At 46.5% G+C, this 17,881-nt stretch overlaps 2 protein-coding genes across 5 annotated transcripts in view; one reads left to right on the forward strand and one right to left on the reverse strand.

Moving 5' to 3' along the window:
* The window catches only part of LOC141153146 (histo-blood group ABO system transferase-like), a 29,810-nt gene extending 29,237 nt beyond the window's left edge, over positions 1–573 (reverse strand). The window contains exon 1 of the mRNA XM_073637840.1: positions 511–573. Within this exon, the coding sequence (XP_073493941.1) occupies positions 511–532 (22 nt within the window). The 5' untranslated portion in view covers positions 533–573. The remainder of the gene's footprint in view (positions 1–510) is intronic.
* LOC141153147 (uncharacterized) overlaps positions 1–17,881 on the forward strand; it is a 114,587-nt gene that overhangs the window by 74,614 nt on the left and 22,092 nt on the right. Inside the window, exons 1-2 of one of the 4 annotated variants that reach the window (XM_073637841.1) lie at positions 9,787–9,845; positions 16,995–17,083. The exons of 1 other annotated variant lie outside the window; for it this stretch is intronic. The gene's annotated coding sequence lies outside the window, so the exon portion shown is untranslated. Of the gene's footprint in view, positions 1–9,537; positions 9,644–9,786; positions 9,846–16,994; positions 17,084–17,881 lie in introns of those variants that run through there. 2 more of the 4 variants (XR_012247245.1, XM_073637844.1) reach the window with 2 other exon arrangements.

Raw genomic sequence — 17,881 nt, forward strand, 5'->3', positions numbered from 1 at the left:
ATGCTGCACCATTTTGCAAGTGGTCAGATCACTCCCTCATATTCATACACGTCCCCTTTTGTATCTTTTCTTTATCTCTTTTAATTGTAACTTTTTTCTAAATACATTTTTCCTTTTATTCAAATCACATGTGAAGACCGGATCTTTTGCTAGTAGCGAAGATTTCTATATCAGAATTTATCACCAATGGAGCCCCAGACACATGAACTTTATTCTCATGTATAAAGAATAATTATGTATGCTCCCCCGTTTGATTCCTTCTGTATTTTTAATTAGGTTTTAATCATTTAACTAATACTACAATAAAGTTTATTATTACATTTTGCTTATAGCAGTTATTTTTTATAGGTGTATAGTCTCTCCGAACCTGTAGCTTTCAGCAGAAGGCAGGACATGCTGGGAGTAGTAGCTTCACAACAGTTGGAGACCGCTGGTCTAACACATCAATGGCGGCAAAATCGACACACATACAAGACCCATAACCAATGATGTAATTGATTAGCTACTTACGCATCCATGTTTGGGAGCTCATCCTGCTGGTTCCTCCTGGCTACAGTCCCTAAGACAATATGTAAATCTTCTGCTGCTCTGCGAGGAAAAACAGCGGAATACCTGACAAACCCTAAACCACTCTTTTTAAAGGGCCAGACTCTTCGTTGTCATTGGTTTCAAGACATAGTTGCTTGTACTTTATTTCTAATTACTTTATGCAATATATTTTTTTAAATAATCACAAAAGTTTTGTGTATGTGAAGGAAGGATGAAGTGGAAGAGCTGGTAGAAAGACTTAGAAATTTGGTTAACAAAGAAGGGTCTGGCCATTAAGGAGTTAAGCAGCTTATGCAGATAGGACAGGTTGTGTTGGGTTACCCACTGTAGTTCTCTTCTCATTCTGCTCCATGTGTAGCAGCTGTACAAGGTGTAACCAGGTCTCACAGCCACCTGTGCATGAATGGTAATCAGTGCGTTAGTTTAAAGTGTCATCTTTGCTTTAAATATTCATGGGACGCCCCCCGTAGACATGTGGACTAAGAACTTTTCATTTGTCGACTGGACCTTCTACAACACTATCCATAGAGTAGGGAATATGTTGCTGATCACTCGGGAGGGGGGGGGGTCCAACTGCTGGGAGTGGGACCACCCCCGATTCAGAAAACAGCTCTATCCTGAATGGAGTACAGATATGCCGGCTCGACCTCTGCTTCATTCATAATAATAATAATAATAATCTTTATTTATATAGCGCCAACATATCCCATAGCACTTTACAATTCAGAGGTTCATATACAACAGTCATAAGTAACATAATTAAAGATAATACAATAATTAAAGCACGTAAGAGCTTACAATCTACAATAAGGTGGGGGTTACACAAAGTACAGGTACATATATACAATGAGTCATCTTGAGGGAATGGGGGATAGATAAAGGCTGCATGCGATAGTCACCACCCAGTGTTTGTAGTGGTTTTGGGTGTGATGGAGAATTATATTCAGAGAAATAGTGAATGGGCTATATATAAAAAGGACTTTGAATAGGGAACGTGATAGGCCACCCTAAACAGGTATCTTTTTAGGGAGCGCGTAAAACTGTGTAAGTTGTGGTTCGTCCTAATTGCTTGGGGTAGAGCATTCCAAAGAATAGGTGCAACTCGGGAGAAGTCTTGAAGCCGATATTCATTTATTAAGGGACCAATGAGTTTAGCGCTCGGCTATTTCTGCCAGTCCCATAGACAATGAACAGGGCGGAGACTGTGCATGTGACGCGCCCCCTGGGCCGTGGGGTACTCGGTGCCGGGCCGGTCGTTGCTGGGGGTGATGTCACAGTGGCGGTGACCTGGTCCGTGACCCAGGGCGGTCAATCAAAAGGGGTATATTACAGGGGATTTTATAGTTTTAAATATATAGTTTGTGACGCCACCTGTGGTATGCGGCTATATGGAGACGCTGCTGCAGCGCAGGTCCTCTGGAGCTGGTGTTTAATGCAGCAGAGTTGGTTTGGCTCTCCACAGGTAGAGCTTAGCTCCAGGGCAGCGTAGAGATGTTGTAGATGTTATAGGTGATGCTGGGCGTTGTAGTGGAGGGGTGATGGTGCAGATAATAATCACAGAGACAGTGGGGTGCCGTCTTCAGGGTCTTTACTCACGGTTGTTGCAATCCAAGTTACAGGTACCAGTGTAAATTCCCTCGTCGTGCTGCGCTTACTCAGGGAGGGGTTCAGCCAACCCTCAGATATCTCCGGAGTACTTAGCGGGACCCCCTTCTGTGTGTTCTCTCTCTCTGGCCGTCTCCCTGCACCTCACACCTAGTGTACCAATCCGATACCCGCGGGCCTTGTCGGGCGACGTCTGTTCCATCCCCTGGGCCTTCTATGGCTACCTTCTTGGTGAGACTGATGTGGACTGTTGGCTGCAGGACTTGAAATACTGCAGCCTCCGGTTTCTAGTTGAGACATAAAGTACTCTGCTAGTTGAGGGACCGGTCCCCTTTCTGCGGCCTGACCCCTCCACCTCCTGGTAGATTCGGGCGTACGGGTGGCCTCCAGCACTTTTTTTTTTTGCAATAACCCTTTTAGAAATTGTGTGTACTTTGCTGGAAAGATAGTAAGTCTATGGGTCCATACATTTACTGTCACCAAGCTGTGTACGCACTCATAGACATCTCTGTGCTCAGGCTGGAACTACAGACTTCAGAGCGGTATTTTGTCTGATCTGTGATGATCTCAGTACCCGGACCCCCACTGATCAGCAGCACTGTGCAGCGCCTGGCATATATAAAAACCTTTATAAAGTGATTAGTGAGTTACACTTTCATGTTTGTGCTAACGTTTTTCTAAACTTTTCCTAATCAATGTAACTAAGACAACTGCATAACAATTCCCCAGAGTATGGCTATTGTTGGAATATGGAAATTTGTATGCATTTAAGTCGGTCTCTATAAATATTCACAGTAAATATATAACGTATTCATGAGCATAGATTAGGACTGCAAATTATCAAATTATGTATATAAATAACGTCTGTTTATCTGTAAACACAATTCTACATTTGTATAATGGTCACCACACATCCTGAGGATGCTTATAGTGACTTGAGTGGATTCACCTCAAGTTGAAGAATGCAGCCCTACAAGAAAAACTGTCACATTCAACAGTGAGAGAAAATATAGTGAATAATGCCTGAAATGAAAGAAGAAAGGAGTGTTACCTGAAACTCGTTACATTATATTCTCAGTATAGATCCATGGGTTCCAAAGTTTGTAACCTGAGAATAAAAGTAAAAGTCTTTCCTTTTTTTTTTAACGTTGCATTCTATTACCCTTTCTCTCTGGTTGCCTAATCTGCTCTATAATACAAATAATAAGCCACATGGACATTTTAAAACTCACACGACTAAATTACTGTCACATGGGAAATAATTCTTGATTTGGAAAGCCTCATCGGTACGGGAATGATGAAAATGATCATCTGTAATGACACTAGAACAACGGGTGAAATGCAGACACAAGAATGTACCTATTTTAGGAATGGATAAAAATCTTTACACTTTTTTTTTTCTTGTACTCCCCATGCCTACATACACTAGTAGGTCCCTAATATTATCAGATCTGGGTCCCTAATATTATCAGATCTGGGTCCCTAATATTATCAGATCTTTTATAACAAATGATAGGTGGGAGTTGGAATTCCGGTATGTAAGGAAAAATTTGTGATAACAAAGTCCAGTTTTTTTAATGACACCTTTGACCATATAGAACCACGAATTATATTTATTAAAGAGGTTATCCGGGACTTTGCTTATTTGCTTAGTTGCTAACTTCCTGCCTGTTCTGCCATGAGGCAGTCTCTGCTGGCTCAGGGGGGTTTGCTCCTGCCAGCAATTCTGCTGCTTCATTTGACCTCACATCAACAAAGCAGCTCTTCCTCTTCTGTCTGCTTTACTGACAGAGCGGCTCTGCTGACATCCTGCTGATTGATGGCTGCCGCTGCCCAACTGCAGCTAACAAGCCAACTGTCTATCAGCATAACATCAGCAGTGATGCCCCTTTTCAGCAGAGCGCAATAGAAGCTGCTGCTGTATCGACGTGACGTTACCGGAAGCTGCAGGAGCGGTCCGTGACCACTCTGGGTCGCAGGGATCGGGGCTGAACAGAACAGCCAGGTAGTTAGCAACTACCTGCCTGTAAGTTCTTAGCCCCATAGAAAAAATAAGCAAAGTCCTGGATAACCGCTTTTAGCAAATGCCATCCTTTTCTTTATTATCCTTTCTTACATGTCTTTCCTTAACCCTCTCTTAACTCAGTAAATTGTCTGGATAAACCACAGTTTTTGCTTTTACACTTATCTCATCAAGTCTGTTCTCAAAATCCATGCCATTCGTCAAAAGGATTTGAGAAGAGATACCTAACATTCGAGAATTCCAGCTCCCACTTATCATTTTGTTATAAACGATCTTATAATATTAGTAAAATTAGCAACCCTTTTCCCTCCCGCTCATTCTTCACATTGATATCCGCAGTTGTGAATGCTATTGTAGATATCGCTGTTGGAGGTAGATGCAACAAGGCCAATACTGGATCAGCAACCTGAATATGACCACAAAGGTCAGAACGAACTGATAAGAGTCCCATCAGGACCGACAAGAGTCAGGAAGAGAGAGTTCTGTGCTGTGCAGTGTGTCTCCGCCGGAGCTTAGGACCATGACTACGAGGAATGTGCCCAGGGTCGGACTAGGGTGTCTGGGGCCCACAGGGAGAACTGACTCTAGGGGCCCACCTACAGCCATATGCAAATATCTGTTATCCGCTATCCCTGTTATAGTGGAGTGTCGATTGTAAGACACAAGCGGCTCCTGCACATCTATTGTGCACATACTATAACTGGGATGTACAATTACTGTAGTTTTCATTAAAGGGGTTCTTTGGTTAAAACAAGTTATCACCGATCCATGGGATCCACAGGACTGATGATCACTTATTGATTGTTTGGGTCCGAACATTGGAAACAGCACCGATATGAAGAATGGGGGAGTTTTATCTCTGACAGGACACTTATCCCCATTTTAAAACGCAGCAACAGGTGGGACGTCTGACCGCAGCTCTATTCATTCTCTTCGGGGCTTCCAAAAAAGAGCAGCGCTCACAGCCACTGAGGGAATGAATGGATTAGTGGTCGCATCTCACATGTCGCACCAGTCTAATGGGGAGAAAAGCTCCACATTCTGCCAATTGTGTCCCAGCAGTAGGACCCCCACCAATCAATATTATCACTGATCCTGTGGAGAGGTGATTACTTGTTTTCACCAGAGACCTTTGTAAGTGCATCTCTGCCGCTTTGGTCCAAATATTTAATCTTTAAGGCCACGGCCCCACTATCAGTATTCGGTCTGTATTTTTTCTCAGGAGTGGGAGCCAAAACCAGGAGTGCAACAATCAGAGAAAAGGTATAATAGAAACAAGTCACCAATTCTGCATTTATCACCAACTCCTCATTTTGGCTCCCACTCCTGAAAAAAATACTGACCAAATACTGATAGTGGGGCTGTGGCATAATGGAAAAAAAATCTTTTCCTAGTTAATATCAGCGAGAACAAATGACTGCCATACACAACACAATCCACTATACCAACACCAATAATATCACATACAAAAGGGACAAATATCGCCACACCATGACCAGATCACATATTACCACCACAAAGTGACTGAATAATACCACATACAAGGAACAAATACTGCCACACCATGACCAGATCACATATTACCACCACAAAGTGACCGAATAATACCACATACAAGGAACAAATAACGCCACACCATGAGCAGACCACATATTACCAGCATATAGCGACCAAATAATACCACATACAAGGGACAAATACGGCCACACCATGACCAGTCCACATATTACCACCACAAAGTGACCGAATAATACCACATACAAGGGACAAATACGGCTACACCATGACCAGTCCACATATTACCACCACTTAGTGACCAAATAATACCACATACAAGGAACAAATACCGTCACACCATGACCAGATCACATATTACCACCACAGTGACCAAATAACCTGTAAAATGTATTTCCCCTTTAGTGCTGAGTCTATGAAGATCAACAAGAAAGGAGTTAAAAGCTATGTCTCTCTTACTGGTGTCAGGTTGTGACCTCCGCCCTCTGTTATAGGTGTCAGGTTGTCACTCCCATGCCTGTGACTACATTATTGTTTATGCAGTGACATCAATAGTCAGTTGGGGGTGCATTGTTAACCCCTTCCAAAATATTGGTGCAATAGTCTCTGGAATGAAAAATTATTTATAAAAAATGTGCTTCTAAACTGAGGTTCTAAAATTAATAATTAAAATAAAAACATGGTGCAATTCCCTTTTATGAACACAAGATGGCAAGATGGCAATAAAGACAAACCATGAGATTCAAATGGCTAAAAGGCGTAAAAAAGACCCTGGTCCTTGTTCAAAGTATTTTTATTAAAAATGTTTTAATTATTATACAGAATGGGGCAACCCAACAAGGGAAAAGAAAGGGAAAAATATGGGGAAATAAATAAGGGAAGAAGGGAGATAATGGTCCTGACCACCAAGATGAAACTCCACCAAAGACTATCACTCACACCAAACTCCTCTAAGTTTCCAGACAATCAAGGAGGTAACTAGTTTATATGGTTTTCTGTTCATTAACAAAAGTATTTTAACTTTTTTTATTTTATCTCTTCACTCTCTCTCTAGTGCAGACCACCGCCAGAGCGTCTTTGGATGGTTCCGTACAGCAGTATAAGACCATGGCCCACTATCAGTATTAGGTCAGTATTTTTCTCAGGAGTGGGAGCCAAATCCAGGTGAGGAACAATCAGAGAAAATGTATAATAGAAACAAGTCACCAATTCTGCATTTATCACCCACTCCTGGTTTTGGCTCCCACTCCTGAGAAAAAATACTGACCGAATACTGACCAAATACTGATAGTGGGGTCGTGGCCGTAGGCCAGCTCTGTATGGCAGTGCTACATTGGGTTGTATGGTAATAATACATGGTCTCTGTATGGCAATACTATGTACACACTGATATGATCATCTTATATTGATTATTGTTTTTAAAGTGAAATTTATCACATAATACTTCAGTCCTAGTTGCAATTGAAATTTGCTCTTCATATACTGCCATCCTGTCAAATATGTGCCTATAAAGAGTAGCCAACTTCAATAAGTGAAACTGAAGTGTAAAGCATGGTGGAGAAAAAGCACTGTCGATTTCTCTTGAAACAAAATGTGTATTTCAGACTCCAATAATTATATTGTTTTTGGGTAACATTCAAGGGTCGGATGACAAGCGGAGATGACATGAAATACAGGTGACATCACAAGTCAATGCACTGCAATCCAATAAGGTTGATACCACAATCATTATAGCCATTAGTTTCACTGTGACACATGTGATGTGTGATGAGTATGAGCTCCTCCATAACGATAGGAAATGCAAATAAACTACAGCTGTTTTAAAGAAGCCCAGTCTCCGTTCTGCATCTTGTTGGGGAGCAAGAACCCTTTAGCCACTAGAGTATGGCAGTCCTTGCACCTTTACAAGACCACCATTCATGTATATGGTCAGCATGTAATACTACATCTCCCCTTTAGAGGCCGCTACCGGTGACATGAGGAGCTGACACAACATTTCTTGGACTGAAGTCTCAGAAGTAGTGATGAGCGCAGGTGCTCATTACTTGAGTTTGCCGAGGATGCTCGGGTATGCTCTGAGTAGCGCGGGTGCTCGAATGAGATGTTTGTGTCACCACGGCTGCATGTTTCGCGGCTGACAGCTGCAAAACATTCGAGAATTGCCTGATATACATGGGCAATCCCCACATGTTTTGTGGCTGTCTAACAACCATGAAACATGCAACTGTGGGGATGTGAACATGTCACCTGGGTAAGTACCTGCACTACTCAGTGCATACCCGAGCACCTTTGGCAAACTCAAGTAATGAGCACCTGCGCTCATCACTACTCAGAAGGGATCAGTGGTGATTGGTGTCTTACATATTATGACAGTTGTCTATGAGAAGACACCCCACATGAGCTAATAAAGATCCAAAGAAAACTTATCGGCTCTCTCATTTCACCAGATTCAGTGCCCCTTTATTTTCCTTTAAAATACAAACAGGGTTACGGGACAATAGATGGGCTGCACCTCCTATAAAATTTCTGCTCCATCCCAAGAAGTGTCCATCTCTTCCGAGATGATGAAGGATAGTAGCTCATAAATAGTGACTTCTACTTCTGAGAATAAAATAGAAAATGGCTCCACGACTCCAGATTCTATCTATCTATCTATCTATCTATCTATCTATCTATCTATCTATCTATCTATCTACTGTATCTATCTATATAGATATATTTCCCCTTTAGTGCTGAGTCTATGAAGATCAACAAGAAAGGAGTTAAAAGCTATGTCTCTCTTACTGGTGTCAGGTTGTGACCTCCGCCCTCTCTTATAGGTGTCAGGTTGTCACTCCCATGCCTGTGGCTACATTATTGTTTATGCAGTGACATCAATAGTCAGTTGGGGGTGCATTGTTAACCCCTTCCAAAATATTGGTGCAATAGTCTCTGGAATGAAAAATTATGTATAAAAAATGTGCTTCTAAACTGAGGTTCTAGAATTAATAATTAAAATAAAAACATGGTGCAATTCCCTTTTATGAACACAAGATGGCAATAAAGACAAACCATGAAATTCAAATGGCTAAAAGGCATAAAAAAGACCTTGGTCCTTGTTCAAAGTATTTTTATTAAAAATGTTTTAATTATTATACAGAATGGGGCAACACAACAAGGGAAAAGAAAGGGGAAAATATGGGGAAACAAATAAGGGAAGAAGGGAGGTAATGGTCCTGACCACCAAGATGAAACTCCACCAAAGACTATCACTCACACCAAACTCCTCTAAGTTTCCAGACAATCAAGGAGGTAACTAGTTTATATGGTTTTCTGTTCATTAACAAAAGCATTTTAATTTTTTTTATTTTATCTCTTCACTCTCTCTCTCTAGTGCAGACCACCACCAGAGCATCTTTGGATGGTTCCGTACAGCAGTATAAGGCCACGGCCCCACTATCAGTATTTGGTCAGTATTCGGTCAGTATTTTTTCTCAGCAGTGGGAGCCAAAACCAGGTGAGGAACAATCAGAGAAAAGGTATAATAGAAACAAGTCACCAATTCTGCATTTATCACCCACTCCTGGTTCTGGCTCCCGCGAAAAAATACTGACCGAATACTGACCAAATACTGATAGTGGGGTCGTGGCCGTAGGCCGCCTCTGTATGGCAGTGCTACATTGGGTTGTATGGTTGCTCTTCATATACTGCCATAGTGTCAAATATGTGCCTATAAAGAGTAGCCAGCTTCAATAAGTGAAATTGAAGTGTAAAGCATGGTGGAGAAAAAGCACTGTCGATTTCTCTTGTAACAAAATGTGTATTTCAGACTCCAATAATTATATTGTTTTTGGGTAACATTCCAGGGTCGGATGACAAGCGGAAATGACATCCCTTTAGTTTGTGACCATCTTTTCCAGAACAGGTGGAGTGACCTAAATGAAAGACCTTAATGCGGAGTCATTTGCTTTGATAATTATAAATTATTTTTATTTATTTCAACATAGTATTTGCAGTTATCTGCTGGTACATAGGCAGGGCTGTATGAATTGTTACTGTCATCAATGGTTGTTTGCCATCATTTAAAGGAATTTGATAATTTATTTTTTTTGTAAGGGTCCTTTGCTGATAAGCTACAAGATATTCTGCCATTGGGACATCTGTAATCTGCGTTGTAAGTGTTCAATTTTCCTTCAGTGCCTCCACAGGGAAAATTAAATATTACATATTGTCTGTGTAATGTACAGATGTGCTGGGTCCTCCACAGATTATACGTGCTGGGTCCTCCACTGCTTATAGATGAGGGTCTTCATCACGATTCTACAGCTTGTAATTGGAAACAGTCAGTAGGCTTGTGCAATGAAATCTCCTCTATCAGCTTGGCTCCTATCATGCTGTATTGGCAGTTCTTTTTTTCTAAATAGTAGAATCCAAATCCTGAAGGGTGTGGTTCAGCAAGTTAAATGTCCAGTCAATGAGTTTTATTCTCTGTCTGTGTGTATGGAGGCAGAGGGCTCCAGAGAAGTGTTTATGTGCAACTGTGCTGAACTCTGTTGATTGCACCCTAAGCGGGCGGATTCCCGCAGGCATATGGACTGCGCTATGCGTTATCTTTTTGTTTCCCGGTTTTGCCAGAAAAGCCATGTTTATTTTGTTGAAACCTGCACTGGTTTATGCCATGATTTAAATAAACCAGCAGAAGAAACTTTCCTGTGTCTACCTCTGTGAGCAGCCGAGTGAGTCACAATACCACAACAGGTGTAGGGTTTTTAGATCAAAACAGAATAAAGTGTATTGTCCTTTATAAACTTTACAGCTACAAAAATGAAAACAGCCTTTCTTCACAAATGAATAACAAAACAGTCTTTTCTCTGGGTAAAGCAAAGTAAATCAAACGGTCTAACCAACTTGGTATTACAGGCACTTATCAGTCTATAGGAGTGATGGCGAATCTTTTAGAGACTGAGTGCGCAAACTGAAACCCAAAACCCACTTAGCAATTGCCTGCTGTCAGCTTGACAGCCAACTCAGAGAACTGCCCACCAGAAAAGGTCATATTGCTAGGGTGATGGTGCGTGTGTCGACAGAGAGGTCTCTGAGTGCTACCTATGCCACCAGTGGTCTACAGCATAGACTGTCCACCATGAACAGTCTTTCTTCAGCTCCAACACAAAACACTCTGCTGAGCTATTCCCAGCTGCCTGCTATTAGTCCTGTATTAGGACTGGAGGCTCTTTTGATAACTCCTAAATCCTGGACCCAAAATCCAGTCAAAATAAAATCCATCTCAGTAACACAAACCTTTCCTCTTGCATTCTTACAATATTTACAGTGACTCCTACAGCAGAATAGTGAGTGCAGCTCTGGAGTATAATACAGGATGTAACTCAGGATCAATACAGGATAAGTAATGTAATGTATGTACACAGTGACTCTGACGCGCCCAGGGGATGGGGACGACTCGGCGCCCGGGCCTTGTTGTTGCCTGATCTCGGGGGATGCCACGGTGGCCGGCTCCCGGGGCCGTACCCTGGGGTCACTCTTAAAAGCAAGGGAAGGGGAAAAGGTGTATGGGAAAGGGGAATGTTCGTGACGCCACCCGTGGTGTCTGGTGAGAGTCACCAGCGCTGCTACAGTCCTCTGAGGCTGGTGTTCAGGCAGCTTAGTTGGTGCGGCTCCCCACAGGTGGAGTGGGGCCTCAGGGCAGCGTAGAGAGGGTGTAGAATAGAGCGTTGACGGGTGCAGAGCCGCGGAGGAAAGAACAGACAGAGGCAGTAATTGAAGTCATCCAAGTCTTTACTCACGGTGGTGCTTTCTCAGCTCAGAGCTTCTCTCTGCTGTCACACGGCAAGCTGCGGCCGCCAGGGTGGGGTTCAGCACTCTCCAGGTAGTTCAGGAGCGCTTGACAGGACCCCCGCTCTAGTGTGTTCCTCACTTGTTGAACTTCTCCCGCCTTGTGTCCCCCACTGAGTCCCGTACGGGTACTGCGATGTCCCTTGTGGGTAACGTGTAGCTCCCGGACCGACTGGGTGCCCTTCTTGGTGACTAGTGGTGAGAACGTGGCGTAAGGCCGGGTCCCTCTGGATAAACTCAGATTAGTGCATACAGGTGGCGACTCCGCTCCGTCCGTATCCCCCTGGGATCCACATAAGCCTCCGGACCTTTCCGACAGAGACGTGAAGTGCAAAGTCAGATAATCGGGGACCGGTACCCCCTCTTGAGGCAGGGTCTCTCTGGCAGGGCCAGAATAAGGCATGCAGGTGGCGACTCTGCTCCGTCCGCACCCCCTGAGATCCTTTCGCCTGTGGAGCCTATATCCTCTGCTCCCCTCCTGGGCCTTCTTGCTTGGACCCTGACCGGGGACAGAACCTGTTATAACTCTGCCTGAGACCAGGAACCGTGGACCCTCAGCCGGCTGCAGCTTTGTGCCGACTTGCCGTACCAAGAACCCACGACCAAAGACCCGGTTCTTAAAATGGCCTCCAGTTATATAGAATTCTATTAAGTGCCTAGGTAAAGTGCTTCCTCCACCCTCACTCACTACGTGGTTCCACCTAACTTTGGTTCCCCCCAATTCCTCCATTCAGGCCCGGGGCAGCACTATGGTGCTTTAGGCCCCCTTCAGAACTGGAGTGGTGTAGTGTTGAGTGTGTGGTTGGGGTCCTGTGAGGTACTCCATCCTTACCTGGGAGCGGAGATACCACACCTCGTTCTGAGGTGCAGTACCCCTGTGGCGACTGAACCCTCAGGGGCACCACAACTCCACCAGCAGAATAGTGAGTGCAGCTCTGGAGTATAATACAGGATGTAACTCAGAATCAGTACAGGATAAGTAATGTAATCTATGTACACAGTGACTGCACCAGCAGAATAGTGAGTGCTGCTCTGGAGTATAATACAGGATGTAACTCAGGATCAGTACAGGATAAGTAATGTAATCTATGTACACAGTGACTGCACCAGCAGAATAGTGAGTGCTGCTCTGGAGTATAATACAGGAGGTAACTCAGGATCAGTACAGGATAAGTAATGTAATGTATGTACACAGTGACTGCACCAGCAGAATAGTGAGTGCAGCTCTAATCAGCTGTTGCTCACTGTGGTGATTGCGGGTGTGGTGGCTGCAGATCCTGCTGTGTGCTCCAGCTCTCCTGAGAACCAACACCTCTCCACCTGGGGATCTGCTCTCTCTCCTACCCAGGGAGGGAGTGGGTTTTCTGGGATGAGTGATGGAGCCAAGTCCCAGGCTTCTGCTTCCCGAACCAGGCCGGCGGGGGACAGAGGAAACCAGCAACTGACCTGCACATCGGAGGACTCAGGGGTGAGACGCTCCACCAGGAGTCACAGCAATGTGGCTCCTACTCCCCCCGGGACTGTGGAGACTCCTAGAAGCTGCAAGGCTTCCAACATGGAGGAAAAGCCTGACAGCACACATGATGGTGCTTCTTCCAGAGGAAAGCTGAGTGCTCACGGAGGTGAGGCCGACCTCACTGAGGGGGATTGGGGGCTGCAGGGACCCCGGGAGTCTGTGTCCACCTATGCCTCCCGGGTCATGATCCACCTCCGTGAGTATGAAGTTGCGAGTAAGCTCGTCAGGAGGCTTCGGGAGGAGCTGCGCTGCACAAGCGCCACAGCTGCAGGTGCCTCCAAATCGAGGAAGACTAAACTCCAGGCAGAGGTAAAGAGGCTCATCAGTGAGATTCATGTGCTGGAACTAAGGAAGGCCACCAACAGGGAGCAGAGTGGTCCATTCAAAGAAAAACTGATAAATGAAGACCGCTTCAGAGAAATGGCTGATAACAGAGAGCAAAGGCAGATGGGACTGCAGCCTGAGAGCCAGGTGGATGATGAGAGTGATGATGACCAGCAGCAAGCCCCACCTGGCAGCCTGCAAAGTCACCCGCAGGCCACGTGCAGCGAGCTCCCTGCAGGACAGGCGACAATGACATCCGGTCGCAGTTCTGCCGGCTCTGGGGAGGACAGTGACAGTGACAGCTAATGGCAGAAATAAAGCTTCTGGAGTCCCCAGTGTGCCTCCAAAACTTCCATCTTGGTGACGATCTACCAGAAGAGGCAACTGGGGGCCACAAAAAGGCTAAGAAGATCAAGCCAAAGCTGCAGGAAGCGGTAAGCTATGTATATGCCCCCCTCCCTGTACCCCCTGAGTCGACGGCAGGCTCAGCTCGCTGTATAAGCCCCGTTACCCAGCCCAGCCCGGGTTCTGCTGTGGATCCGGTGCGAAGGCGCGGGGAGATTATACAGCGTGGTAGTGATGCGCAGAGCTCCGTCTCTGCTTGTAGTAGCGGGGACCCAGCAGGAGGTGCATCAGCCGAGAGGCTGGACAGTGAGGGCGGCCTGGCGGCTGGCGTTCGGTCAGGCCACGATGCTGCGGTGCGCTCCTCAGTGGGAGAGGCAAGCAGCCCGGTGTCGGGGGCAGCTCCGGTAGCCTCGGCGCCTCTGAATACTGTTGCCGCTGATCACTTAGTTGAGAAGCGGCGGCAGTGTGAAGGGGCTGCTGAGGCTGAGAGTTCCAGTCCTCCCACGAAAGTGTTATTTTGTGTTGGCGCCGCTGGTCAGGAAGATCCTGATGCTAAAGATCAGCAGCGCCTCACAACAGCTAAAGATCAGCGGCGCATCTCTACAAATGCAAAACAGCGGAAATTACCGACTGATGATGTGGAGGGCACACATAAGACCAGGGGTGAGGTCACCTCCAGTTCTATGGAGGTGACTGAGCCCCTTGTGCCTGATGATGCTGAGGTCAAAATGTCATTCACCATTGTTACTGGTCCAGCAGGAATGAATGTGGTGGTGGGTGTGAATGAGGCCTATTCATTGTCCAGTGGTGTGGTTGCTGGTTTGGTGGAGGGTGAGATGGAGGTGGGTAATGGTGATGCTGTTGGGGCTGATGTAGTTACTGGTCCGGTTGCCCCCTCCGGTGGTGGCAACACCTGTCCAGAGTTATGCCAGTGTCACCGCCGGGGCAAATAGGGCATCCTCCTCCTCCTCGTCTCCGGGCTTTGGGGACGGCATGTTGCAACGGCGCCTTCTGGAGGCTCTAAAGAAGGGGGAGAGATCACTAATGGTAGAGGGTCGAGAGGTTGATCTATCCTTCTGGATAGAGAGGCATGGCCTCGGGGCCTTCCGAGAGCAAAAAGGGGGGGGATACAGTGTGATCCCTCCCAACAGCCGGGCCAGGCAGTGTGTGTAGGAATGTGGTCCGTCTTCGGTGGAGGGGCAGTGATGCATGTCCCCCAAGGTCTAAAGTTGTGGAGCTCCTGCTGAGGATGGGCTTCAAGGCTATTGACATCTACGCCTTGATACATCCCTATTCCACGCCTGAGTTTGATGTCAGCTTTGTTCGGCCGGAGGGGCTTGAGCTCTTCTGGACGAATTATGAGTTGGCAAAAAATGAGCCCGGCTGGCGAGACTTTGCCGTTCAGGCAGTGTCTCGCCAAAACCAAATCAAGAAAGTGACGGTGATGACTCGTAACGAGTCGTTTTCTTGTTATGACATCATGTTGTGGCTTGATCGGTATGGAGAGGTGGTGGAGATGCCAAAGAAAAACCGCGACGAGTTTGGTATCTGGTCAGGGGCCTGGACGTTTATGGTAAAACTTAAGCGTTCAGGTGGTACGGTTGCCCACATTCCATCATCTGCCTTCCTGGGTAGGGATCGTATCCTGGTCTTCTACCAGGGGCAACCGAAGCTCTGTCACAGGTGAGGCGACCCCACACACTTCAGTGCAAACTGCACCTTGCAGAAATGTGCATTGTGTGCGGGTGTCGGCCATCTTGCTGCCTCTTGTGTGGAGATTAGGTGCCACCTGTGTGGTGAGTTAGGTCACCCATTCAGCCGTTGTCCTCGCTCCTTCGCCAATGCAGTTGAGACCCCGGTGGGAGAAAGCCGTGAGGCCAATTCTGCTGGGGAGGGGACTAGCAGGGGTGGGGGAGCTGAGGGGCCAGGGAAGAAAAGCAATAAAAAGACGCCTGCCCAGCTGAGGCGTCTAGACAAGCGCAGACGGGAGAGGGAGCGGGGCGAGCCCCAGACTAACGGGGTGGCCCCTGTCCTGGATGCCAGTCTTGCTGCTGAGGCCCCGAGGGATGATGAGTTGGATGAGGAGGTCAGGAGGATCCACAGGGAGGAAACCGCCTCTGCCTCAGAATCCTCCCATTATGAAAGTATGGATGAGGATAATAAGCGGTGGCTAGAGGACAAGCGTAAGCTTGGCACCAAAAAGAAGAGAAAGAAGGGAGATAAAACATCTTCTCCCGCTCTGACCAAGGTACCTAAGGAAGGTAAAACTGACTCCCCTCTGGTTGGTCTTTCTAACCGGTTCCAAGCCCTTGATAACATCTCTTCCTCTGAGAAGGAGGCCGAGGGTGAGGTTCCGGCTTCGGCGGAGATTACAGGGGGCGCCGCGTCTCCTTCTCATGGGGATGCAAGGTCCTTGGGGGGAGGGACTGGCCCAGAGTCCGGAGAAGAGGACGAAAAAAGAAGGAAAAATGTGGGAATGGACACGTCTGTATCATTAAAGAGGGGGAAGGATTCCTCGTCTGAGGCAGAAGATAGGGGAGTGGGAAGAAGAAAGCTATCTAACTCAATCACCAATGATGGCGGTACCCACTCCGTTGACACTGGCGTCCATTAATGTCGTCAGCATTAAGTCAAATATGGCTAGATTTGCGGGCTTTGATTTTCTCAGCCGGGTTGAAGCTGACATTTTCCTTTTGCAAGAGATCAGGCTGCCAAATATGGCAGAGGTGTTTAAAGCAAAGAGGGAGTGGAGACTCGGGCCCTCCTATTGGTCTCTTGCGGCTGAGCCGTATAGCGGAGTGGCGGTCCTTTTTACCACACCGGTAGAATGCCAACGGGTTATTGAGTTAGAAATGGGGAGGTGCCTGATATTAGATGTCCTCATGAAGGGACAGGAGCTTCGGCTCATTAACATCTATGGTCCCCAATCTAAGTGGGACCGGAAGTGTCTCTTTATGAGGATCAAGCCTTACCTTTTTACGAGTTGGCAGGTCGTTTTTGGAGGGGACTTCAACACTGTCACGAGGCCCCGGGATAGAGGAGATTCCAGAGACAAGCTGACTTATGATAGCGTCGCCCTTAATAGTATAGCTAGTGAGGCTCGTCTGGTGGATGTCCACATCCAGCACACCCCAGGCCACAAGGGGTTCACCTATCATAGAGGTAACTATAGGTCCAGGATAGACAGGTTTTATTTAAAGGAGGAAGCCGTCTCTTCAGCAGTATCTGTTGTTGAGGTGGAGTTCTCCGATCACTGTTTGATTTTGTTTTCTCTGAATGTTACAGAGACCCCTCGGATGGGAAGAAGCTTTTGGAGGCTCAATTCGTCTCTCTTGGAAGAAGCGGAGATAAAACAGTCCTGGATCTTTGTAGTAGTAAGTCAGAGTGGTGGGAGATGTTCAAGAAAAGGGTGGCGAGATTCTTCCGCCAGCTCTCGAGCCTCAGGAGCCTGGACAGGTATCGCCTGTATCAGGGCCTGAGGAGGAAACTCGAGCATCTTGTCTCAACTGGAGGTAGCCGTGAGGAGATCTCCAGAGTGAAATCTTTGCTAATGAGGTGTCAGAATGATAGACACGCATCTTTGGTTTTTGAGAGGGATTATGGGAAGTACCGCTTGCCCGACCCTTACAGAAACTGCAAGATATCAGTGAATAGTAAAGTTGTTACAGGACTGGTTGACACTGCGAGGTCCCTGAAAAGATCCAGATCAGGGATCCTGGAGGTCGTCAGATCCTTCTACTCGCACCTCTTGGGGAAGAGGGATCTTGATTGGGATGAGATTGGGATGAGATGTCGGCTTTTCTGGCTGAAGCCATCCCCAAACCAGGGGTAGACCCCTCTCTTGGCGGTTTGACAGAGATGATCAGGGAAGAGGAAGTTAAGTTGGCAATTGAAGGGCTTGTGTGGCGCCCTGCTGCGCATTGGTGCCACAGATCCTAGAGGGATGCATGGACGGATTCCTCCACAAGAGGCCCTCATAGCATACACACACCTCCACCTTCCACCTCAGACCACCAGAGGGAGCCCGTTAGGGATATAAATAGGGAAGGTGGAGCTAGGCAGTTGAGTCTAGTCAGTCTAAGTCTGGAGCCCACAGAGAGTGAAGTCTGTGAGGAAGTCAGTTCAGCCCAGACTCAGGGAGCTCAGGTTAGTGAGCCCAAGGCGTGCCGACG

Source organism: Phyllobates terribilis, unplaced genomic scaffold (genome assembly GCF_046119375.1).
Source record: "Phyllobates terribilis strain yellow unplaced genomic scaffold, ASM4611937v1 Scaffold_7__3_contigs__length_470593459, whole genome shotgun sequence".
NCBI classification, from domain to species: Eukaryota; Metazoa; Chordata; class Amphibia; order Anura; family Dendrobatidae; genus Phyllobates; species Phyllobates terribilis.